General features: G+C 42.4%; 1 protein-coding gene across 3 annotated transcripts in view; it reads left to right on the top strand.

Moving 5' to 3' along the window:
* Positions 1 to 24,392, top strand: part of CELSR1 (cadherin EGF LAG seven-pass G-type receptor 1) — a 149,957-nt gene that overhangs the window by 109,596 nt on the left and 15,969 nt on the right. For all 3 annotated transcript variants that reach the window (XM_053406111.1, XM_053406110.1, XM_053406109.1), the window contains exons 10-25: positions 310 to 495; positions 1,529 to 1,642; positions 2,108 to 2,282; positions 3,343 to 3,484; positions 4,022 to 4,142; positions 4,957 to 5,140; positions 5,759 to 5,860; positions 6,990 to 7,084; positions 7,870 to 8,079; positions 8,612 to 8,795; positions 9,572 to 9,715; positions 10,515 to 10,716; positions 11,811 to 11,978; positions 14,519 to 14,645; positions 16,407 to 16,607; positions 19,164 to 19,338. In XM_053406111.1, coding sequence (XP_053262086.1) covers positions 310 to 495; positions 1,529 to 1,642; positions 2,108 to 2,282; positions 3,343 to 3,484; positions 4,022 to 4,142; positions 4,957 to 5,140; positions 5,759 to 5,860; positions 6,990 to 7,084; positions 7,870 to 8,079; positions 8,612 to 8,795; positions 9,572 to 9,715; positions 10,515 to 10,716; positions 11,811 to 11,978; positions 14,519 to 14,645; positions 16,407 to 16,607; positions 19,164 to 19,338 — 2,530 coding nt within the window. The remainder of the gene's footprint in view (positions 1 to 309; positions 496 to 1,528; positions 1,643 to 2,107; positions 2,283 to 3,342; positions 3,485 to 4,021; positions 4,143 to 4,956; positions 5,141 to 5,758; positions 5,861 to 6,989; positions 7,085 to 7,869; positions 8,080 to 8,611; positions 8,796 to 9,571; positions 9,716 to 10,514; positions 10,717 to 11,810; positions 11,979 to 14,518; positions 14,646 to 16,406; positions 16,608 to 19,163; positions 19,339 to 24,392) is intronic.

Below are 24,392 nucleotides of genomic sequence, written 5' to 3'. Positions count from 1 at the left end.
AAACAGGTAGGAGAAATTAAATGCTACAGCACTGATCAATCCATTTGCCATAAACAGACGTTTCTGATAGAAAAGAATAGATTGCATTCAAATGGAAGGCAGACTATTGATACAAATATTTCTCAATATATATTTAAAAACAAATAATAGGATAGTCTGGAATGCACAACCTTTGGTTTGCTGCAGACTTTACAGCCCAGGTGAACGTGCAAACTATGCAGACTGCAGGTATCGTTACTAGTACATGACAAGGGATTGAAATAGAACCCGCTTTTTCCAGCAATGAACCGAAGTTAATGTTTTCAACAGATACTGAACAGATATGTGGTATTTGAAGTCTACGATGGACTGAACCAGGTGGCTAGTTTGCGGATGACTCAGTCCCGAATCAGTGATGGCGAGTGGCATCATGTGCTAATAGAACTGAAGAGTGCAAAAGATGGCAAAGACATCAAGTACCTGGCTGTTGTATCCTTGGATTATGGGATGTATCAGGTGAGGTGGCATCAGTAACCTTTCAGCATAAACATGAGACCAGAATGAGCAACTGTTAGTAATACAATATGGCGGCATAACTGTGAACTATACCAAGGCCAAGTTGTTCTACCTTACGTCTATAATGGGTTCAAGAACCTGTTTTTCCATCGTTACCCCCCTTCCTTGCCCCACTTCTCATTCCCCATATCTTTCTCCTCACCCCCAACCTCACAAAGCCTATGATAGCAATGTCTCACACCAAATGTAACTCGCCTGCAGATAGGACTGCATGAACTGAAAACAGAGATGTTATGTGTACAGTCGGACTTTGGATCCTGAACGCCTTGCGAGTCAAACATTTGGCTCCCAAACGCTGCAAACCCGGAAGTGAGTGTTCCAGTTTGCGAACATTCTTTGGAACCAAACATCCGACGTGGCTTACGCGTCTTCCAATTGGCTGCAGGAGCTTCCTACAGCCAATTGGAAGCTGCACCTTGGTTTCTGAACATTTTGGAAGTTGAACGGACTTCCGGAATGGATTCCTTTCAACTTCTGAGGTACCACTGTACCTTTGTTATCCATGAAAACCTTTCAATAAAAATAATTTTCAAAAGAACCCATTTTCCTCCAATGGTCCATGAAGGATAACATGGTCTCTGTAGTTATAATAAGCTAGATTTTGCAACTTTTCCAAAACCCACATATCACACATCGGAGCCCATAAGAAATTTTTAGCACCAAATGATTTTTATCCCTTCCTGGCTGCAGAACACACACACACACACACACAGAGAGAGAGAGAGAGAGAGAGAGAGAGAGAGAGAGAGAGAGAGAGAGAGAGAAGACTGACTGAACTGGCTGTCCTGTTTTTGAATTGACGGAGAAAAGGCATTTTTACCTCTTGGAAATGCTTCCTTGTTGAAGCAGAACACGAACAGCTTCCATTACCTCTTTAAGTTTATTGTTGATTACGTCCCCTATATCAGTGAAATATTGTAACCGAGAATGTATAAAGAAGTGGCAATCTCCTTTGCTATGTTCTTCATTTCAGAGCACTGTACAGATTGGAAATCAGCTGCCTGGACTTAAAATGAAAAGCATTATTGTAGGAGGCGTCTCCGGAGATCAAGTCTCTGTTCAGCAAGGCTTCTATGGTTGTCTCCAGGTGAGAGCTGAAATAAGTAACGAGGGGATGTTTACTCATGAGAAGCATTCTCATCTCCTCTGGGAATGGGCCGATTTGGGGTAGAGGGCAGAAAGGGGTGGTATTCATTTGTTTTTCTGCATCTCTTTTAAACACTGAACGCTTACTTGACTTAATTATGAGGACAATGAGCATAAGTCCCATTTAAATTAATGAGACTTTAAGCACATAACTGTGTCCCCAGATCCGTTTGATTTTAATTAAGCGTATTGTGTCAGGATGGCATCCAGTGGTTTGTTGGTTTTGATTGCTTTTAACACCAGCTTTTAAGAAGTATGGTTTCCGGTTCATTAGCTCTCCATGACTGATCTGGAATTATTATTTTTTAGGGGGGGGGAGGCATACTGTTCTGCCATTTTAACACTGTTAAAGCTGGGGCACTAGTTGGATGTTACCATTGTTTATGTTCCTTCACTCCTTTTTCAGGGAGTGAGAATGGGGGAAACGTCCACCAATGTAGCGACTTTGAACATGAAGCAGGCAATCAAGATTAATGTCAAGGAAGGCTGTGATGTGGACAATCCCTGCGATTCTAACCCTTGTCCCCAGCACAGCTATTGTAGCGATGACTGGGACAGCTATTCATGTGTCTGTGATCCAGGTAATAATGGCTTCAAGCACACTATTCATAGTAATGAGAGCCTGCGGGGATTATCGAATTCTGTGGTTATGAAAGTTCTTAAAGAACTTGGCAACAGTTGCAGAAATTCATGCTCATAATCCCATAAAAATCAAGAATAGCTAGCACCCATCATAGTTGTGGATGGTACCCTGTTGCTCTCCATTATCTTCGTGAACTCATTTTGAATGCCTTCTCTTGGAGGAGAAAAGCATCCCACCCGAAATGCAAATTCTTCTGCAATGTCATTTTTTAAAAAGCTGCATTTTAAAGGACCTATTAAATGTTCATTTGTTTTAGTTTGCAGAATTTTGAAAGGTTTCTCCTTGCTGCAGAACGAGATTTTCAGGAGATTGACACGAGCTTGAAAATAATCAGAGAGTTAAATATGTGATGGAAAAGCAAAACAGAATTTGATTTGTTTAGATTACAAAAAAATGGTTTCAATTTTCAAAATGTTTTAATATCCTCCCTGTCTTTATGCAAGCCAGTTTCTTTCAAACTGGGTTTGACTTTGAAGTTCAAACTACATAACTGAATCTGAGCCAAGGTGTGCTTACTTCAGAAATAAGGCTGCAATCCACACCATTTTTGCACTGGGCTAGGTGGGACAGTAGACTAGGCAGAGGTGTTCCTCGGCCCTCAACCTGCAGAATGATATTGAGTTAATGCACATTTACTTCAGAGGTAAGACTGCAACCCAAACTCTCTTGCAACTGGGGTGTGTATGTGTTGAATTGGGGAAAAGGGTTCCTCTGCCCAACCCTATATTTTTAATTAATGCCTTAAGCAAAAAAAGAAAAAAAAATGTGTGTGTAGGCGGAAATTGCTCCTAAATATGATCCCAACTTTTTAGAAAAGTATAACCTTACAGTGCTGTTAACAGTAATCTCTCTAGACAGTGTATTGCAGGAGGAGATAAATTTCCTGATAACCAAAGAGGTGCTATTAGCGCAGAAGAATAAAATAGATTGCTTTCCTGAGATGCACAGGTCATAAATTACAAAGCAGTTGCTATATGTCTATAACCTTGTCTCCTCAGGGTACTTTGGGACAGAATGTGTTGACGTGTGCAGCCTGAACCCATGTGAGCATGTCTCTACCTGTGTCCATAAGCCAAGCTCTTCTCATGGATACACCTGTGAATGTGGGCAAAGCTATTATGGGCAGTATTGTGAAAGCAAGTAAGCAAATGACACTGGCTAATTCTTAGCCTTCCTTTTTTAATATTTAATGCTGTACTGTTTTTAACACTTGATTGGGAGCCACCCAGAGTGGCTGGGGAAACTCAGCCAGATGGGCGGGGTATAAATAATAAATTATTACTATTATTATTATTATTATTATTATTATTATTATTATTATTATTCCTACTCTGTCCCCCTCCCCCAAATCCCTTGTATTCGTATAAAGAAATGAGGAGGAGCTACCTTATGCTCAGTCCAATCAATGGTCTGCCTTATTCAAAACAGAATTTTCCTTTATTCTTTTTATCACGTAGGAAATGTGCGAAAGGTGCATATTTGTAACAAATTCCACACCAAGTGCTATATAACAAGTGCCACCATAATTTTTATTCAATAATAATTTTTTTCGCCCACCTCCCCTCCCATTTTCTATAACTCGGCAAACTATGCCTCAATGGTTTCAGTAGAAGAGATTTTTTAGTTTTTTGTAGCTCCAAAGCTGAACATTAAATATATTTTCCACCTTCTTTGTAGAATTGATTTGCCTTGTCCCAGAGGCTGGTGGGGAAATCCCATTTGCGGGCCATGTAACTGTGAGATCAGTAAGGGATTTGATCCTGACTGCAATAAGACTAATGGAATATGTCGGTGTAAGGTAAGCAAAAGATTGCTCACTTCATGTGGAACTAACGTTCAAGCTAAAGCATAACAAATAACTGCAATTCAAAATGAAGCAGTTGTGTTGATGTTATCTATCATTTCTGCAAGCCTTCTATATTGCTTTCCATGAACCTGGCTTCAATAGCGACATTTCAAGAAGGAAAAGAAGGAAAACATTTGGCCAACCTGAGAATTGGTCAAATGAACTTGTACAGGGTTATGTTTTTGTTTGGGCTGGCTGTGACAAGCTGCAGACACCTACCTTCAGTCGGCAATAAACTTAGCACCTTCTGCACATTATTAATTAAGAGTATGCAGAATAAGCTTTGAAGAATTTCTCCAGTTGGGTCTCTCGCAAGCTCTTTTGCATATACATGCATACACATGCTTGAACTAGTCACAACTTGCCACGTGTATATAATCTGTTGAAGTAAAAACATGTAGTTCAGAAATGTTGTTCACCTCGAACACATTGTGCCTCCAATACACACATAGAAAGGGAATATTTCATTTAAAAGGGATGAAACATGCAGAGTACTTGACAGCCCTTGTTTTGTCCAAAGCTGTTAAGTAGTCATTCACACTCGAGGAGAAACTGTGGTTCAGTAGTGCATCTCTGTATTTTGAAACCAACCTTCTCAGGTCCAGATTGTTTGGCTAGTTTTCTCTGCTCGACTTTAAGCATCCTTTTACTGAGGATGAATGTTCCTTTACCTGAGATAATCTTTAAATTGCATTGAAGTGTGAATTCTACCCACTGCTCATATCCTTGATTTGCAAGCACCTCTCAAGCCTCTCTCTTTTTCCAGGCAAACCATTACAGACCACAGAGCAGCGACCGCTGTTACCCGTGTGACTGTTTCCCTTCTGGTTCCCACACTCGCACCTGTGACCTAGAAACAGGGCAGTGTCCCTGTAAGCCAGGAGTGATTGGGCGACAGTGTAATCGCTGTGATAATCCCTTTGCTGAAGTTACTGTTCATGGCTGTGAAGGTACCTATACATACTTCAACACCAGACCATTTTAGATTTAATTTTAATCCCGACTCTTAAAATCCCTTTTCATCTTCGCATCTTTTTGTTGTTTTGATTTGTTTCACATGCATTTTCATTCTTGCTATGTTTTCCTCTTATGTGAAGCACCCTATAATTATTTTTTTAATTGAAGGGCAATAGAAAGATTTCTGTAATAAATAAAATAAATTGTTAAACGGAATTTCAGAGAAAAGAGAATCCTGGCAGTGGGCAAATTTAATGTAAACAGAATATTCCAAATACTTGTGACTGCCTTTCCAATGGAGGCTTTTTCTACAGAACAAATTGCCCGCTGCTTTGTTCAGATCTCCTTCTACATCTCTTGTAGAAACTTCTTAGATGAGCTTGCTAGTTTAAGCATGTACAAACCTTACAGCATATTTATCCTTTGCTTCTACTGAAAGTGATGATTGACATGTTTTATGAATACCCTCTCCTCCTACTTTCAAAGTCCAGAATAGAACTAAGAATGTCTAAATGTTTGTCCTCAGCAAAGCAGAATCCCTTCTGTTATAATTTAAGTGCTATTATATTATCAGAAAAAGAAATGTTTTCTTTCACTTCCACCTTACATAGTGGTTTACAATGGATGCCCCAAAGCATTTGAAGCTGGCATATGGTGGCCACAGACCAAATTTGGGCTGCCTGCTGCAGTGCCCTGTCCCAAGGGATCAACAGGTAAGTACTGCCGCTAACATGTTGAAAGTGTTATCATAGCATCAGGGGGTGGGGGAGTTAGATTCTAAAACTTTGTTGTACACACAGAGAGTAATGTATTATTAGAGCCTGAAGATAAGAAACTTCATAGCATAGACAGAAAGTTTAATCAAAATAAAGCTATTAAGAATACCTTTTTTAAAAAAAAAAAAACACAATGGGAGGTAGAACGTTAAAAATCATGAAATGGTTGTAATATGGCAGGCATGTCCAACAGGTAGATCGTGATCCACTGGTAGATCACTGGACGTCTGCAGTAGATCACCGGTAGATCATTGGCTTCCCCCAAAGAAGCTGAACAACTGTGGCTCCCCTAAAAAAAAGCTCAACATTTTACCTCCTCCCTGCAAAAACTCAACAACTTTGACCCGAACCCAAAAAAGGGGGTAGATCACTGCCAGTTTTTATAACTCTGTGAGTAGATCGCAGTCTCTTGGGAGTTGGCCACCCCTGCAATATGGGAAAAGAAAAACCTTGTACTGAAAATACAGCTGATACATTCTCTTTCATTCTGCAATATCACTGCGTGTTTTCCATTGTGATGTGTATATAATTTAAATGGTAAATAATGGACAGACAAACCCCTGGTCACTGATAGAGAATTATGCCTTAGAACACCTGTAATATTTCTAACAGTTCCTGATACCCAAGTTTTTATTCTAGACACAGCAGTCCTAACCCTTGATCTGTGCTGATGGTAGGAGTTGGATTCAGTGGAAGTGTTGCTCCACCAGGTTCTGTTGGTGGAGTTTTCACCAAGAGAGGCCAGTCCTCTGCTGGATGTTTGGACACAGGGCAGGCCTGACTGTGGATCTGCTAGATCCAGAGCTGGCCCAGCCCCAAGTTCTGTGCTCCTTTGGAGCTGCCACAGAAAAATAGGCGAGGAAAGTGGCACTGCCCCGCAGCCTGGCAGGACTGTAGATGTGGCATGAAATTTGCCCCTCTGCGTCCCTGCCCATTCTGCCTTCTAAGTTACAATAAATACTTTTCTTTAAGATAACCCAAAGCTAAACATTTGTAATTTTCTTATCAATTAAATACATATGGCCGCCAACGATTGTCTCTGTCACAAACACATTTTCTTTTTAAGGAAATGCTGTTCGTCACTGTAACAGCGAGAAAGGCTGGCTCCCTCCCGAACTTTTCAACTGTACTACCCTTGCCTTTGTGGATCTGAAAATCATGGTAAGTACAGGGTGCTTTGAAAGAACCGAATGTCTGCTGACTTGTGCATCGTGTTGTAGTCATAGTTGCCCTTTAATATTGCTGGAAAAGTTGCTGTGGCATTAAATCGTTGCCGAGTAACTGCTATGCCCACAGGGTGAGAACTGCGCATTCCTACATGGGATTACAGGTGTGTCACAAAGAGAGAAAAAACCCAATTCCTTACCTATGACTGTTACTTGCTTTAGAGTTCTCTGAGCATTCACATGTCCTGCCTGCTGCTACTGCTACAGAAACTTTTAGCGCTCTTATTCAAACTGGAACCAAGCAGGAAGTGCCTTTTCTCTGCCACACAGAATATGCTCAGAGCATTAATTATGTAAACCTGGAAGGAACACTAATATTTCCTCTGGTGGAGTTTAAGCTTTTGATTGTTGGGTTGTGTATGTGCAGATTCTGTATCTGAGATTGTGCAGAGGCCACCAAGAGCTGGTTCACACGGTCTTTCAGTGTTTAGGCAGGCAGTACACATGGTGGAACACAGGAATAAGTGTTGGGCTCATAAGTATCCTCTTACATGTATACAGATGTGCACCCACAAACACACATATACCTGATCACATGACAGTCTGCATGTGCTGTGAGCGGAGTGTGTTTCAATATGCCCAAGTGCAGGAGTCAGTTTCTTACTGCACTGCATGTAGATCTACACACTTGGGGAATCAGCATTCCATTAAGCACTTCGACATGGAAGAGAGGTGGAGTTTGCTTGCTAAGTTGGAGCCTTTGTTGTTTTGGGTCTTCAGAATGAAAAACTTATCCGTAACGAGACCAACATGGACGGCGACAAGTCAGTGCACATAGCCAAAGTGCTCCAGAATGCCACCAACCACACGGGCTCCTTCTATGGGAATGACATTCGGACCGCCTACCAGATGATGCTCAGGGTGCTGCAGTATGAAAGCGAGCAGCAGGGGTTTGATCTAGCTGCAACAAGGGATGTGGATTTCAATGAGGTAAGAAATGCTGAACTGATACTGAGAAAACTTGGGCTGCGCCACTTTAGCTCCAGAAATAGTGCAGATGTGTTCCATACCACAGTCCTACCCACGTCCTGCAAGGAGACATCACAAAGTTGGCTGCGGAAACTGCACAGCATACGGTGATCCTTTAAGTGTTTCTGAAGAGTGAGACTTTGCGAAGGCTTTGAGTAGGATGTACTGAATGCATCGTCTAGTCCCCGAAATAACTGCCGTGTAGAAAAGTCACAGAACAGACAAATCTCTTGTAAATGCATTTCACTTGAAAACAAAAGCAGATAGCTGTTTCCCTATTTTATAGAGCCTGGGTTTTTATGTTATTTTTCTATTGTTGCTTTTATAAATCTTGATCATGTGAAATATCTTTAAGCAAGACTACAGCAGGACGTGTCTGCATTGTTTCATTTGCATGTTTACCTGTAGCAACAATATTAGTTATTTTGGGGGGGGGGCAGAAAGTATTGTTCTTCCATTTTGTGTGCAATATTTCCCCCTTTCTTTCTCCTAGAATATCATAAAAGCAGGTAGTGCTCTACTGGACCCTCGTGCCAAAGAGCACTGGGAACACATCCAGAGGACAGAGGGGGGCGCAGCACACTTGCTGAAACACTATGAGGAATATTTCAGTAACGTAGCCAAGAACATGAAAAAAACCTACATGAAACCTTTCATAACTGTTACCACAAACATGAGTAAGTAGCTGTCGTTCTTGATCAGATATGACTTCCTAATGCTTCAGGCCTAGGCCTGAAATGCTTATTTGATTCATTGGCTAGATTAATTAATTTTAAAAAGGCTTTGGGTCTGGGGAGGTCAGCAGAACCCCCAGAACAATGTGAGTGGGAGATTGTTCCATCAGGCAAACAGAAATGCTTGCACTGGCAGAGCAAACTCCTTGAAGGCAACACTGTATAGGGATTTTTTTTAATGTCTAATGTCTTACAATTTTTTATGTGCTGTAAGCCGCCCAGATGGACAGGGTATTATTATTATTACTACTACTACTACTACTACTACTGAATTCCTCCCATTGAATTCAGTGGGTTGCATTCAACTAAGTTCTACTTAGAGTAGAGCCAGTGAAATAAATGTTGTTTGTGTTGTACTTTTGTATTGTTTTATTGTTGTTAGCCGCCCTGAGCCCAGCTTCGGCTGGGGAGGGCGGGATATAAATAAAATTTATTATTATTATTATTATTATTATTATTATTATTATATTAACTAATGGGTTTACTCTGAGTAGGACTAGCATAGAATAAGGCACTGCAGCCTTAGACATTTATCTTAATGCCAAGGCTTATATTATTAAGATTGTGTGAATGATGTACAATAATAGATCCAGATTTCTTCTCAACATCCATGTAGTTTACAAAGCTAATAAAGCCTCACATTTACTAAAACACCACTGGATGTTTGACTTGTATGTGGCAGAAAAATGTATTACAGCAAGCTCTTTTTATCTGTTTAGTTATTGCTGTTGACATCTTTGAAAAGTCTAATTTTACGGGAGCTAAAGTACCACGGTTTGATGCGATTAAAGAAGATTATCCTAGAGATTTGGAATCGTCTGTTTTGTTTCCTGATACTTTGTTCAGAGCTTCCGATAGAAAAGGTAGGATGCTTATTCTACAGGCGTTTGGAAACCTGTAATGTGAATTCTCAGATCAGCTATGAGACAAAGGCAGTTGGATCCAGTTGTTGTTGTTTTTGTTAAATTTGTACACAGCCCTTCATCCATAGATCTCAGGACAGTTCACAAGGAAAAAATGCAGCCTTTTGAATGTGTCTGTGGGAAGGAGGGGAGTTGTTTTGCTGTTTTGTTGTACTTACTTTTATGTTTTTATCCTGTATTTTACTTTGTGAACTGCCCTGAGATCTTACGATGAAGGGCAGTATATAAATCAAATAAATAATAATAAATAAGTAAAACAAAACTCAACACACATAATAAAAAACAAGAACAAAACAAAACAATACCTCACAACAAAAATCCTCCCCAGGGTTAGGCCCAGTAAAGTAAATAGGATTTATGCTAGCCAATGGATCTACTTCAAACATGACTAGGTCTGGATACAACCCAATATGGGGTTGGAGAATGGGTAATGTTCACTCAACAAACAGAAGAAGCAGTTTCCTCCCTGCTTGTCCATTAACTGAGTACCGCCATGTCCATTTGTACCAACTCACGCCAGGTTTGGCTCAGCATAAAGCCATTTTCTTGATATGAAAAACTGAAGAGGAAAAAAAAACTACAGTCATGTTTTGTTTTTATGTAAATTACAATATTCATAAGGCAAAAATAAATGGGTCCTTTTAAAATCACTTCATATTTAGCAAGCTCAGAATTAGGTCTTTAAAGCATAACCCCAGCATTGGATGATAGTAAAATTTGGCATTGGTTTTATCTTCAGCCATTCCTACGATGAAGCCTTCAAACCTTAGATTACCTTCTAAAATAGAAGATGAGCTTTTGAAGAACAAAAATGTGCTTGCCAAAAGAAAACGTCGGCATCCAGAGGACACTGCGCAGCATGCGGTTGCTATCGTGATTGTATATCGAACCCTGGGGCAGTTTCTGCCTGAGAGCTATGATCCTGACCGAAGGAGCCTGAGGTGAAACTGAGCTTCATTCATTTGCTTTGGGTAGCATTTGTCTATTGTATTCTGGAATGGGAAGGTCTTGCTACCTGAGAGCAATCACGTGTTGCGATTTTAATACTATATGTCTTCAAAACTTACTGGTTGTAGCTAACAAAGTTAATTCTCAGAGTAGACCCACTGAAATTAATAGACTTAAGTTATTCCTGGCCATTATTTTAGGGGGTTTACTCTGAGTGGGACCAATATTGACCACAACTCTATTCATCCACAAGGCTGCCTCTGTTGTTCTAAATTATAATCTAATTAATCTATGTTAAAAGAGATATCATTTTGGTAAAAAGCTGTTAGATTTCTTAGGGTAGGTTCACACATGCTTGTACATCACCTGATTTCTAATGACTCATTGTCTCGCAGTAGAATATATGACCTGACTCCATTTAAAAATATTGTGTTTCAGGTTATGTCGGGCTATTGTTCTATCCGCGGTTTCTGATTCATGATGGCTCAGTAACATGCATAAGCTGTCGCTTGATTCTTGCAGTCATCACATGATAAGCATACATGTGATAAGCATACACAGTGGGTGGCACTGTGGTCTAAAGCACTGAGCCTCTTGGGCTTGCTGATCAGAAGGTTGGCAGTTTGAATCCCCACTATGGGGTGAGGCCCCATTGCTCAGTCCCAGCTCCTGCCAACCTAGCAGTTCAAAAACATGCCAGTGCAAGTAGATAAATAGGTGCCGCTATGGCAGATAGGTAAATAGCGTTTCTGTGCACTCTGGTTTCTGTCACGGTGTCCCGTTGCGCCAGAAGTGGTTTAGTCCTGCTGGCCACATGACCTGGAAAGCTGTCTGTGGACAAACACCAGATCCCTTGGCCTGAAAGTGAGATGAGCGCCACAACCCCATAGTCGCTTTTGACTGGACTTAACCAACCAGGGGTCCTTTACCTTTTACCTTTACACATTTGAACTACCCCTTCAAACTTTTTCCCGACACCACACCCATCTAAATTCAGTGGAAAGCTCTCATCTGAAACTGGGCAAAATACTATAGCTTTGTTTTCACATCTGTAATGGTATGTTTTTCCCCTGGTTTTTTTTTCCAGATTACCCAATCGGCCCATCATAAACACGCCAATAACCAGTGCAATAATTTACAGAGATGGGGAATCTTTACCAAATCTTCTGGACAGCCCCATTATGATTGATCATGCATTGCTGGAAACAGAGGAGAGAACAAAACCGGTCTGTGTGTTCTGGAATCACTCAACTGCGTATGTTTCACAATCTGTATTATTTTGGAAAGTTGCTATTGCATGTGGACATGTTAACGTTAATGGGTCTTCTTCATACAGCTAGTCTGAGAAAGGAGTCAGTGACAATCTTGCGTTCTGCCACTTTCTATCAGGAAGGGTAAATCTTAGAGCAGTGTTTAGCTCTGGTCCTGAGAGAGAGAGAGAGAGAGAGAGAGAGAGAGAGAGAGAGAGAGAGAGGAGGTTTTTCGTGCCCCATTACATTTCTGCTCAAGGTCCAGACAGAATATTTGGCTAAAATAAAGGCAGGCTGCTTAGTAGGAGGAAATGTGTGTGTCGTCTTGTAACAAGTATCATGTGAGTCTAAAGGGAGCACACGAAGAGACAGCGCACACACTGTCCAAGTGAAGAAGATGCAAGTTGGCCCAAAGGCAGTCCTGCAAGTCTTTATCGTAACTTGCTGTTGCTCTCATTAGTTATCTTCATTGGTTGTAATGAAAAAAACTCAAAAATACATGCCTGTGGGCGGAAATGAAGTGGATTCTGTGAGACCTCTGACCTCTCTATATTTCATCTTCCAAACCCATATTATGGGTGGGATTGTAGTTTATTCTAAGGATTTCCTTGCAAGAGATAAAAAGGGAGCTTGCATAAAATACCTATGTCTGCGATATATGTTGTGCTAATGCAGCCCAACAGAGGGTTGTTCGGCTGGAGCTCCCATGTCAGCAAGGGCCTTCCTACGTGTAATTTTAATTGCATGACTTGTAGCCAAACCAGGGGCTTTAAAAATGTAAGGGGTAAGTTTGTGATTTCCATGCTGACCACAGCTTGCAGGGAACTTCCCTCTCTCTCTCTTTCTCCAGCCACTGTCCCAATGGAAATCCGCTCCCGGCCCTGCAATTTGCAATCCAATTGGTGCCAATGGCAGCTTTTTTCCATTGCTAATTGCACCTGGAAGACAGGTGAATACCATTGGGATCACAGCTGTGGAGGGAACGGGGCCGTGGTCCCCTGCTTGCTGTAGTGGTGATGGAAATCATGGGGTTCATACCTAAGACCGTTTTAAAATATCCCTTGATTTGGCTATAAGCCGAGTAATATGTCGTGTGCAGCTAAGGTTTCCTGTCCATATATTTTTACATCTAACTAAGAGGGAGTCATATGTCACCTACATCTTTGCTAACTGTGGTAGGATCATAGGAAGCTGCCTTATACTGGGTCCATCAAGGTCCATCAGTATTGTCTCCATTGACTGGTAGCAGCTCTGCAGGGTTTCAGACTGGGGACATTCCCAGTGCTCCTTCCAGATGCCAGAGACGGAACCTGAGCCTTCTGCCTGCAGTGCCAATGCTCTACAGCTCACATGGGTGTAAATTTTAGACTCCTGGTGAGCAGTTAATTTTCTTGGAAGCCCACTTTGAGTGTGAAGTAAAGGATGGAGAATCAAGGTGTCAACTCACATCTCTCTCGGTTCTGTGCTGGCAGGCGTCTTACCAGAAACAAAATTCCCATCACAGCCCTCCGGTTCTCCACTTGATGGGCAGATTTGGCAGCTAAGCGACACTCCTTCTGGGGCTAAATTTAGTTTTGATTCCATTGGTTTCTGATCTTGACTTTAGACAGTCTCTTACCAGCCTGGGAACAAGAGCAGCAGCAACTATACATTTGATAAGAGGGCTATTAAGTTCGGCAGGAACTTGATAATTTCAACAGAAGAAATTTGAGCACATGCTTTGCTCTCCAGGTGCAGTCAGTGCCCACTTTTCTCTGGATCATGCCCTTTATTCCTGTATGCTAAGATTACAACTATTACTGCCTCTGCAAAAAAAATATGCAATACATCAAAATGGCATATTGAAAGCATGGGAAACACAGGCTCTTTCACTAGCTATACACTTATGCAATCAATAGAAGAGCATAAAAATATACACATATCAAATAAAGAAAGAGACATATAATAATGAGTTTTACTAGAGTGTGTTAACCAAGAGAATATTCAATACTATTTGAAGATCAAAGAGACAGCTAAGCCTAATAAAGTAGTAAGAATGGGTTACGTAGTTTATTTAGGCTACCTGCATATAATTTGGACATTTGTCATGTTGAGGCAAGGTTTAAAGAAGCAGCAATCTTGCTATTTTAAGCATCTGCTTCTTGTGCTTCCCTAACTGCCCAGAGTGGCAGGGGCAACCCAGTCACATGGGCAAGGTATACATAATAAATCATCATTATTATTATTTACTGCTGCTGCTGCTGCTGCTACTACTACTACCTGTTTTTGCCTTATGGAGCTGTCATGGTAGAACACATGGCTGCCCTTCTTTGGAAGACATGGAGAGCACCAAATTTATTCAGGTTATTCCTGTCTGTATTTCCTCACAAAGTTCTGTGCATGGAAATTGGCAGAACAGATGCATTGCTACTTAATAGTCGGCGAGTGAAGGAGAGACGGCCATTTAAGGAAAATAGCAATTCGTCATTGAAATAGTTCCATCTGCCAGCCAGTCATACAAATGTCATTGGATCTTGGTTTTTTTGCTTCATTTCCCATTGATTAGAATTGGAGAAACCGGGGGCTGGTCCTCAAAGGGATGTGAGCTGTTCTCTAGAAGCCAGAGCCGAATTGTTTGCCAGTGCAACCATATGACCAGTTTTGCTGTCCTAATGGATATTTCAAAACGTGAAGTAAGTGCAGTTTCATGGGGATTTTTTTGGTTTGCTAAAGTTATGAAATTAAGCAGGTTTGATTAGACCTCCATCAGTGTTTTGTGTTTATCTTGAAAGGCAAATCACCAGTTTATCAGAATGGCATGCCTTGACACTAATTCCTGTTACAGTTAGTTTGCTTGTTTTTACTAATTTATTTTGCTTGCTACCATCTTACACTGTAGATTTCTCTGAAACAAGTTACATCACCACCACATTCTTGCTGAATGTGTTCATCACCATCACATTCCCTGAAGGCCCATACAAGGCGGCAGGATGGCTAATTATATACAGAACTAGTACCCGGAATTTCCATCCCTTAATATCAGTTTTTTCACCCTTCCAATTTCCAAGTTGCTCTGCAGCTTTAATTCACCCTAAGCTTGAGAAGGGAGCTGCTGTGACTCCCATTTTACAGACGGGGAGGCTCTGCAGTAAACTTTCTGGGAGCTGACATGATTCTTTTCCGATACAACCAACTGGATGAAAATGGCCATTGAATAGACAGCCATAAAAACTGGGCAGGAAACCTTGACTTCCCAAATATTAACAGAGTTGTGCCTGGGCACCATTACCCTGCACTTCAGTCCATGCTTGCCCATTTTAAGTCCTTGGATATCTTGATGGAGGGAAGTCACAGGCCCTGCACCTGGCTCAATAATCAACTTGTCAGGACTGAGAGCCGCTTCGGAAGTTACCCATGTGTTTCCAAATGCAGAGAAGAATGACATTGCCCTGTCACTAACCCGTGATCAAAGAGAAGACAGTAAGCTGCAGGGTGGTGCGAATGTAGGCCTTTCCTTACTAAGGATCCCTGGCAATAAGGTCTCTGCAGGCCAGTTTATAAACACTCATGTTTATATGTACACACTGCTCTGTAGCCTTCTGTAAGTGACTGTGTCCCCTAGAGCCAATTGCTGATCTTTTTCTGGTAAGGCAAACTTGTGTTCTTATCTCCAAAACTATGAGGGCTAGAAACATTGAAATAAGTAAGCCTGAAAGTCTCATATTTTAAGCCACAGATTCTACACAAAATTCTGATTACAGGCAAGGTTAGCTGTAGCTGAGTGAATCTGCACTGTACCTGTAAAAAGTATAGTATTCAGTGCATGGAATTACCCCTGCCTCTTGAAAGATTGTATCTTCATAAAGGCTCACAAAAGGATTGAGTTTACTATTCTAGAGGATGGTCTTTCCTATTGGTCCGGATATACAGTTGAACCTCTGTTCTTGAACGTCTCCATTGACTAAAGTTTCAGAACCCGAATGCCAAAATCCCGGAAGTAAATGCTTCCGTTTTCGAACATGCCTTGGAAGTCAAACGGCTTCCGCTGCTTGTTTTTCAATTTTCTCAATTGAATTTGCCGACATCCCTTTGTTCCTCAGTTGTTGAACATTTAGGAAGTCAAACTCTCTTCCGGAACGGATTATGTTTGACAACCGAGGTTCCACTGTACTTCAGGAAGCTATAAATTTGGAAGGAAAAAATAGTAAAAACTTGCTTGGTAGTTTGAAACCAATTTAATTGTGGTTTTCTTTTTATTACTAAGAAAAACCCTCAAGTGAGTTGAAGGTACCTGACATTTTTTTAAGGCATTTTTCTCACTCTTTGGAGTCACCACAGTTCCTACTTCCTTACACTATGTGATTGGGTGTGTGTGAAATTAACTCAAGTAACATTTTTTATATATAGCACTTAGAAAGGGCCTGTAGCAAAAACGGTTCTTCTTAACTCCACAGAACGGCGAGGCACTTCCCCTGAAGATTATCACTTACACAACAGTCTCCATCTCACTGGTAGCTTTGCTGCTCACCTTTGTCCTCCTTGTGCTTATCCGAACCCTGCGCTCCAACCTGCACAGCATCCACAAAAACCTGGTGGCTGCCCTCTTCTTCTCAGAGTTAGTCTTCCTGATAGGAATCAACCAGACAGAAAATCCGGTAAGAGTTAATTTCAATGCCTTTCGCATGCTAGCTTCTAACAGGGCACCAAACGAAACAGAAGCAATGCTTGATGCTGAGGCTGCGCTGGCCCCAATCCACATTCAATTTAGCACCGTTTGGGACAAGCAGAACCCTGGCAGATGGTTTGGCTTTAAGCAGGAACCCTACCCTGTTCCTGTGACAAACGTAGGCAGACATAGAACTGCTAACAGATTGTTAAGAGGGCGCAAGACTGCGTTGCTCATCGCTCCAGTCCTCTGCACGCTTACTGGGAAGAAAGTCCCGTTTGGTCAAAGCACCTGTTACCAGGCCCCGTGCCAGGTTTGATAGGTCTTACCCCCCCCACCACCACCCAAAGCATCACCCCATCAGGACCCCCAGTAAGTTTACCAGCAGTTTGGGGTGAGCATTGGCAGGAATAAGCAGCAGAGAGAGGCTGTTTTAGCTGCTCCTCTCAGCGCTAGGCCCTTAAAAGGGAGAATAAAGCTTTGTTAGCACTTTGGGAAGGTAATAGTGCTGGCACTATTTCTTCTTCATCTTTCAGAGTTGAAAGAAGTACCAGGCACAGTGGCTGCCATCTTATTTCCACCTAATACAGGGGTCAGCAACCTTTTTCAGCCTTGGGCCGGTCCACTGTCCCTCAGACCATGTGGTGGACCAGACTATATTTGGGGGTGGGGGGAAATGAACAAATTCCTATGGCCCACAAATAACCCAGAGGTGCATTTTAAATAAAAGCACGCATTCTACTCATGTAAAAACACGCTGATTCCCGGACCGTCCAAGGGCCACATTTAGAAGGCGATTGGGCCTTAGGTTGCCTACCCCTGACCTAATATCTCTGGTGCCTGGCGGTCTGTTGCTCTGTCAGCAGGAGGTCTCAGAGGTTGAAGGCTCTACTACTAATACAGGGAAATTAGTTTGTGTTTAGCATTTCAAGCTTCACCGTAGCTATTAGTGCTGCATCATCTTTCCTGCGGGTGGTTCTTTAAAAATTATTGTGCCCATCCTTCATTTTCAACAAGCCACTTCAAAAGGCCTATTTGTGTTTTATAAACCCGTATTTCTGTTTGACAGAATTTGCAGAAACCAATTTCCTTTATGTTAGCATGAGAACAGCAGTCTTTTGCCCCTCTTTTACCTCAGTTAACAACAATATACTACTACCTGTTTCTGTTCCTTAAACCATTTGTTAAGGTATTTTCTTTAGCAAGCTACGTATTGCACAGTAAAGGGCCACTCCTTGAAACTGTAGCAGTGACTGTGTTTCAAGCAACTATTAATCCTTCCTTGTGGAATAAGAATTGTCCAAGGAGTCACACGCGGATGAGCATGAAAAGTCAAAGAATGTGGGAGCACACATGAAATGGAATTCCTCGTCATTTGGTTTAGCTTTTATAAGTTTCTGTAAAGCAACAGTAACATGGCAGGGAGAGGTTTCAATCATCCGTGGATGATTGATGGGGGAAAAAATGATATATTTTCTTTGTTGCATACCTGAAATAATAGTTTTCATCATGGTGACCTGTACAAAACTAATATTTTTAGAAGCCAATACACACACACATACAGGTTTAGAGCAGTAAAAACTTTTTTTTTATTTTGTGGGGCATATTTTTAGTTTTGTTTAAAGAACTAGCCAGAGCAACTAAAACCATAGTTCTCAAAGTGTGAGGCAGGCCTGTAGGGTTGCCAGGGGAGGTTCAGTTCCTCACTGACTCCTTTGTGAATGCCTTGATTAGAGGAGGTGGCCAAGTGCCAATCTACTCACCCTTCCCCAGTAGTCCAATGTGAGAGATGGTGACTGCGTTCAGATGGAATGATAAGCTAGGCTTTATTGTTACAGGGATGAACCTAGGTGTCTTGATCTGGTATATTACCACCAACTCCTCCATTATGGCTGCACGGAAGCTTCAGCTTCCATTTGTTGATTAATCATCTTTGAGTTACATCCAAACCCTAAACTGTCATTGATCTTAACCAAGGGAAGGGAGCGTGTGTCCCTCCAGATGTTTCTGGACTACAACTCCCATTACCCCTCACCATTGGCTATGCTCTCTGGGGCTGATGGGGAGTTGGAATCTGGAGGCTCACAGGTTCCCCACCTATGTAGTAAACCACCCTTTAGGCTAGCTGCAGTTTGTCCAGGCTTGAACAAAGCGCTAAATTGCAATTTCATCTGAATTTGGGGGAACCACTTGAAGCATCCGTTCATGTTGAGCTATTTCAATTGCTTTTGCTTGATTTGCTCATTGCAAACAGCTGGAGGTCTGTAAATTTTTATAATAAACCTGATTTGCAATGGAGGTGGAATAATTTTGATTGCAACTGTACATGGCTAGGAGGCTGCAAGACAGATGTTGTGCAAGTATTTCTAAAAGAGCACTACTACATTAGGATAAACTTTCTGTAATTAGGGAAGTTGTGATGGCTAAAGGCTACCTCTTAAGTTTAGAGGCTTGTTTACGTCTAACGGAAGTCCATCTCGCGTGCCAGATTATTTTGTGGCTCAGCAGAGGCCATTCTAATTTCATGGCGTCTTTCTTTCTCTAGTTTGTGTGCACGGTGATAGCCATTCTTTTGCACTACTTCTACATGAGCACCTTTGCTTGGATGTTCGTTGAACAGCTTCACATTTACCGGATGCTGACGGAAGTGAGAAACATCAACTTTGGACACATGAGGTTCTACTACGTCATGGGCTGGGGGATTCCTGCCATTATAACAGGTAAGGAAAATTAGATGATGAAGGAGGAAAAGCTAAGATGGTAGGGAGATATCTACACTACAAACTTAAAACTCTCTTCTATCAGTATGGCTGTCATGGCTTCCTTTCAAAGAGTCATGAGAACCTGGTGACATCGCTGCATGTTCTCTGCTTGATATGCCTGACATTTTAAAAGTTTTGCTATTTAGCTCTGGCTTTTGAACTGTTCAATAATGCCCCATACCTGAAACACTTCCATACGGACTTCCAGTTCCTTGTGGAGAGAAACTGTTTTTAAATCAATGGATATATGCCCTATAATCGCTCCCCTTTCCTCGTGCTGGGCCTAATTCAAGAAGTAGTTGCATCCTTAGGATTATACTTATCAGTGGTGCCTTTAGATCAGAGGTTTTCAACCTTGTTGAGTCCACAGCTCCCTTGACCAACTACATTATTTTTGTGGCACCCCGTGGGGCTTAGGAGTCCAGTTATGTCGCCCCTTGCCTGCAAAGCTAGCAGCCTCTCACCCTTTTTTGAACACCCTCCCTTGTGGAGTGTTCCTTCGGCCTCCTCTCATTTCCCCTCTTGTGAGTTCTCTGGGCAGCTGCTACTGCTGCCTCTGGTCTCTGAGCTACTCCCCCTCCTGTCCCAAAGAGAGGTGCCTTTTCACACTGCCCCACAGGGGCCTGGGAAGAGGATGCCCCCAGCCTTAATGGCCCAACAGAGACTGGCCAAAGGTGAACATGAGGCCAGCACCTTACCTTGGGAGGCTGCAGCGTGTGCTGCCAGCCCCTCATGGCAGAAAGGCTCCCCTTTGGCGCTGGGCACTCAACTCCCAGGCAGGCCTTGCACACAGCAAGCACAAGAAAGGCCAGTGCAGTACCTGCCTGCTTGACTGCCAAGCCTCCCACTTGTCTGTTCATTCCCAACAGCAAGGACTGACTAGGGTCCCTCTCCTGCTTACACTGAGGCCACCATAGCTCTCAGCAACCAGCACCCCCTGGCCAGCCCCAGAGTCACCATTCGCCTGCGGAGCTTGTAGCCAGGGCTGCTACAACAAACAGCTGTGCAAGCCTTTGGGAGGCAGAGACGCAGGAGGGCATCAGAGGAAGGGAAGGAAGGAAAGAGGGACAGAAGCCAGTCTTGGTTGAAAACCACTGCTTTAGATATTAGGAGCAGTTGCAGGCACAAAATGAAGACGAGACACACATTTGTACTGGGTGCCTCTTGCCCTACTTAAAGTAACTTCTGTGCAGATAAAGGGACTTAAAACATAGCTGCATTCAAGTTGGAACAAGAATCGCACACATACCTCAGGAATAACTTCATTCACTTTATTATAATTACTTGGTTGCTTGCAGTGTTTTTCATATTCTGAGAAGAGAAAGAGGCGGACATGCTCTAGATTTCACTTGCTCTGGTAGAAATATTTCCTCAGGCACACAGAAAATGTGACCCTGCAGATGATTATTTATTATTTTGTTTACTATTTAATTACATCTATATTGCCACCCATCAATAAATATTCCCCCAGTGACTTATAACAAAGAACATTAGAGGTGCAATTTATAACAATTAAAACCAACAATTCAACAACAAAAGAAGACAGAAGCTTCCGCACAACAGAGACAGCATAAATCACTTGCAGCCCTTGCTTCAAACACAGTTTAAAAGACTGGATGAATGAAAAGTTCTCTATTTGGTGCTGAAAGGCCACAGAAGAGGCACCAAGCAAGCCTCTCTGCAAGGAAGCTGTTCTCCATAGCTGAGTTTCCACTACACACACACACAAAAAAAACCCCTCTTCTTGGTTGGTACCTACCTCACCATATTTTTAAAGTTATGCATATTTTAATTTTCTTTACTTAGAACATTTCTTTGCTGCATTTTAAGGACCATTACCTTGCAAAGCTGTTGATACTTAATACAATGCATCAAATAAGCGAGCAGTAAAATGTTGTAACTGCCAACCTAGCAGTTCGAAAGCACATCAAAGTGCAAGTAGATAAATAGATACCGCTCCGGCGGGAAGGTAAACGGCGTTTCTGTGTGCTGCTCTTGTTCACCAGAAGCGGCTTAGTCATGCTGGCCACATGCTGGCTGTACGCCGGCTCTCTTGGCCAGGAAAGCGAGATGAGCACCACAACCCCAGAGTCGGCCACGACTGGACCTAATGGTCAGGGGTCCCTTTACCTTTTTAAAATGTTGTAAAGCAATTAAAAAAACATTTACATTCAACAAAAAAAGAAAAGGAAAACCAATACTGGACAAATAGCACGATTATTCTAACCCAGCATCCTGCATGACATTTCTGTGTCCAAACACATTTCCCCCCCCTTTTTTAAAAAAATAAGGTGTCTTTAAAGCTCATTGAAAAGAAAGAAGAGCCAGAGTTTGCCTAACTTCCACTAAAATTATGTTTCGTGGTGAGGAGAGCACTGCAGAAGAAAACCTGTTTCTTGTGCATCTGGTTAGCCTCTGTGAGAGCAGGATGCTGGACTCTGTGGGACACTGGCTTTTTTTACTTTGTTCTGTTCAGCACCCAGGGATTTTCAGTGCTTGGGGCTGAAAGAAAGCTACCTTGGGCCTCTGTGCTCCTGTTTAAAAGGTCTCATTAGTGAGCTGTGAGATGTATTCCTTGTAAGGTTTTTTTTTGGGGGGGGGTGTTGGAGAACAGGGTGTGAAAGACTAAGTATGCAGTGTTTGAAGCCAAAAACAATTTAAATTAAACTTTCTGGGTTTCTACTTGTTCTATATTTTTCTGCTAATGAAATAGCAATCATTAATAAAAAAATCCTTAGTGGTGCACCGCAGGCTCAAATAAATATAGCTGATAGAGCTGTCGTGCAGTTTTTAAAATCGTAGCCAATTAATTGCATGACTTTTAATCAGTTAGTTAAAGCTGCAGTCCTGTGCACACGTATCTGGGAATAAATTCTGTGGAACTCTTCTGAGCATAGGACTGTGCTGTAATGTGAATAAAACCGGAGTAAAACAATCTTCGTTTTTAAGAGTATGCCCAGCAAGCGACATTTTACACAAGGCATTTCCTTCTACGCGAGGGAAGCGGAATGCTTTTAAGCTGCTCACTGCCACCTCCAATTTTGTATGTGCTTAGGTCATACTTAAAAAAAAAAAAAATTCCTGCCTGATTAATGTGGAATATCCTTTAAAATGGATCAATTTAATCCATTAAACTAAATATGGAGCTGGCAGCCGGGAGTTGCCTCAGTCCCATGAAGGGGCTCTTTGTCTGGGGTAAGAAAGGAGCAGCAGGGATTGTCCAATTTGCTCAGCTGTTTGTTGCTCGCCAGCCACTTGGAGCTGATGGCAAGTACTTCCTTCACCCATGGAGGTGCCTTTTTGTATGTACAGGTATGTGGGGTGGGGGGTGTTAATTCAAGGATGCTGGGACAGGTTGTGGAGGGCAGAGGAGGAGGGAGATGCATGTGTGGCCTCTTTCTGTGTGTATGTGCATGTGTGTATGAGAGAGAAGAGGAAGGGGGTCTGTATCTGGTCTCTATGCATGTGTGGCCTGTGAAAGAGAGGGAGGGGTGAATTTGGTCAGAGAGGGGTAGAGCTGTATGTGTGGTCTGTGTGTATGGAAGGCCTGTAGAAAAGAGGGGTTGAGGGAGGGGGAAGTATGCATGGCAAAGAGAGGAGAAATCTTTGTGTGGCTGTTCACATGTGGAGTGTCTGTGTGCATGTGAGAAGCAGGTACAGGTGTGTCTGCTCTGTGGGGCCCAATTCAAAGTGCTGGTTTTGACCTATAAAGCCTTAAACAGCTCAGGACTGCAATACCTCAGGGACCGCCTCTTTCCATATGAACCTATCCGGACCCTGAGATCATCTTCTGAGGCCCTCCTTCGTATGCCTCCTCCTCGAGAGGTCTGGAGGGTGGCAACACAAGAACGGGGCCTTCTCTGTACTGGCTCCCTGTTTGTGGAATGCTCTCCCCAGGGAAGTTCTCCTGGCGCCTTCATTATACACCTTTAGGCGCCCGGCAAAAATGTTCCTTTTTAACCAGGCCTTTGGTTGATATGACTGACATCCCTTTTAAAATGTGGACTTTTTGGGGTTGTTGTTTTTATTTTGATAAAATATATTGTGATTTTTATGTTGATCTTTTCTGTGAACCGCCCTGAGACATCTGGGTATAGGGCGGTATATAAATTCAATAAATAATAGGGCCGGCCCACCCACAAGGCAGGCTGAGGCAGCCACTTTGGGCAGCGAAACCCCAAGAGGGGGCGCTCCCGTGGGCTCCGCGCTCACCCCACTGCCAGTGGAGAGGCAGCAGTAGTGGTGGCTTTTGGTGAGATGCTGCCTTATCTTGTGTGTGCTGCAAGATCTCGCCAGAACCTGCCACCACACATCCCTGGCGGGGCTGCGGGGCAGTACTTTTTCTAGTACTGGGGATGTCCTCTGTTGTTATTCGACAGCAACAGCAACATTGTTTGGGGGGAAATCATTATCGTGTTATTTCCACAATCAGGACCAACAGGAATTCCTGTATTAAACATGAGGTTGTGCAGCAGGGCAGGAGGAGAAATGACTGTACTCTCATTTGTTGTCATGCCACACACCAATGGAGCCATTTTGTGTAATGCTGCACACCCAAAATAGAGCCATTTTGTGACTGGTGCCCAAAACACTTCCTCAAAATTCAAAATGTGTCCACTGGCCCAAAGCGGTCAGCAGCTTCTGCTTTATAAAATATTAACTTTTCACCTCTGTGTACACACACACACACACACACACACACACACACACACGTATAGTAATTGTCTGCTTTCCTAATGCAAAACTATAAATTACAGTTTGACCGGTCCCACTCCTTATGTATGTTTGCACAATAATTAATAATGCAAGCCAAACATTTGTTGCAAATGATCAGCGGTAGCAGAACAAAGCAGACGATAAGGTTTGCTGACAGCTTATTGTGAGTCATGCATGGTTTCCCAGGAAGTCAGGACTTGAAAAGTTCAGAAGCAGGCTCCTTAGAAAACAAAGCATTGTTCTCCATTGGTAGCTGACAGACAAGTAAAATTACGATCCTTTGCACATACAAAAAC

The sequence above is a fragment of the Podarcis raffonei genome, chromosome 10 (genome assembly GCF_027172205.1).
Source record: "Podarcis raffonei isolate rPodRaf1 chromosome 10, rPodRaf1.pri, whole genome shotgun sequence".
In the NCBI taxonomy this organism is placed as follows: domain Eukaryota; kingdom Metazoa; phylum Chordata; class Lepidosauria; order Squamata; family Lacertidae; genus Podarcis; species Podarcis raffonei.
The sequence above is the reverse complement of the archived record's forward strand: the minus strand, read 5'-3'. Positions and strand labels throughout refer to the sequence as shown.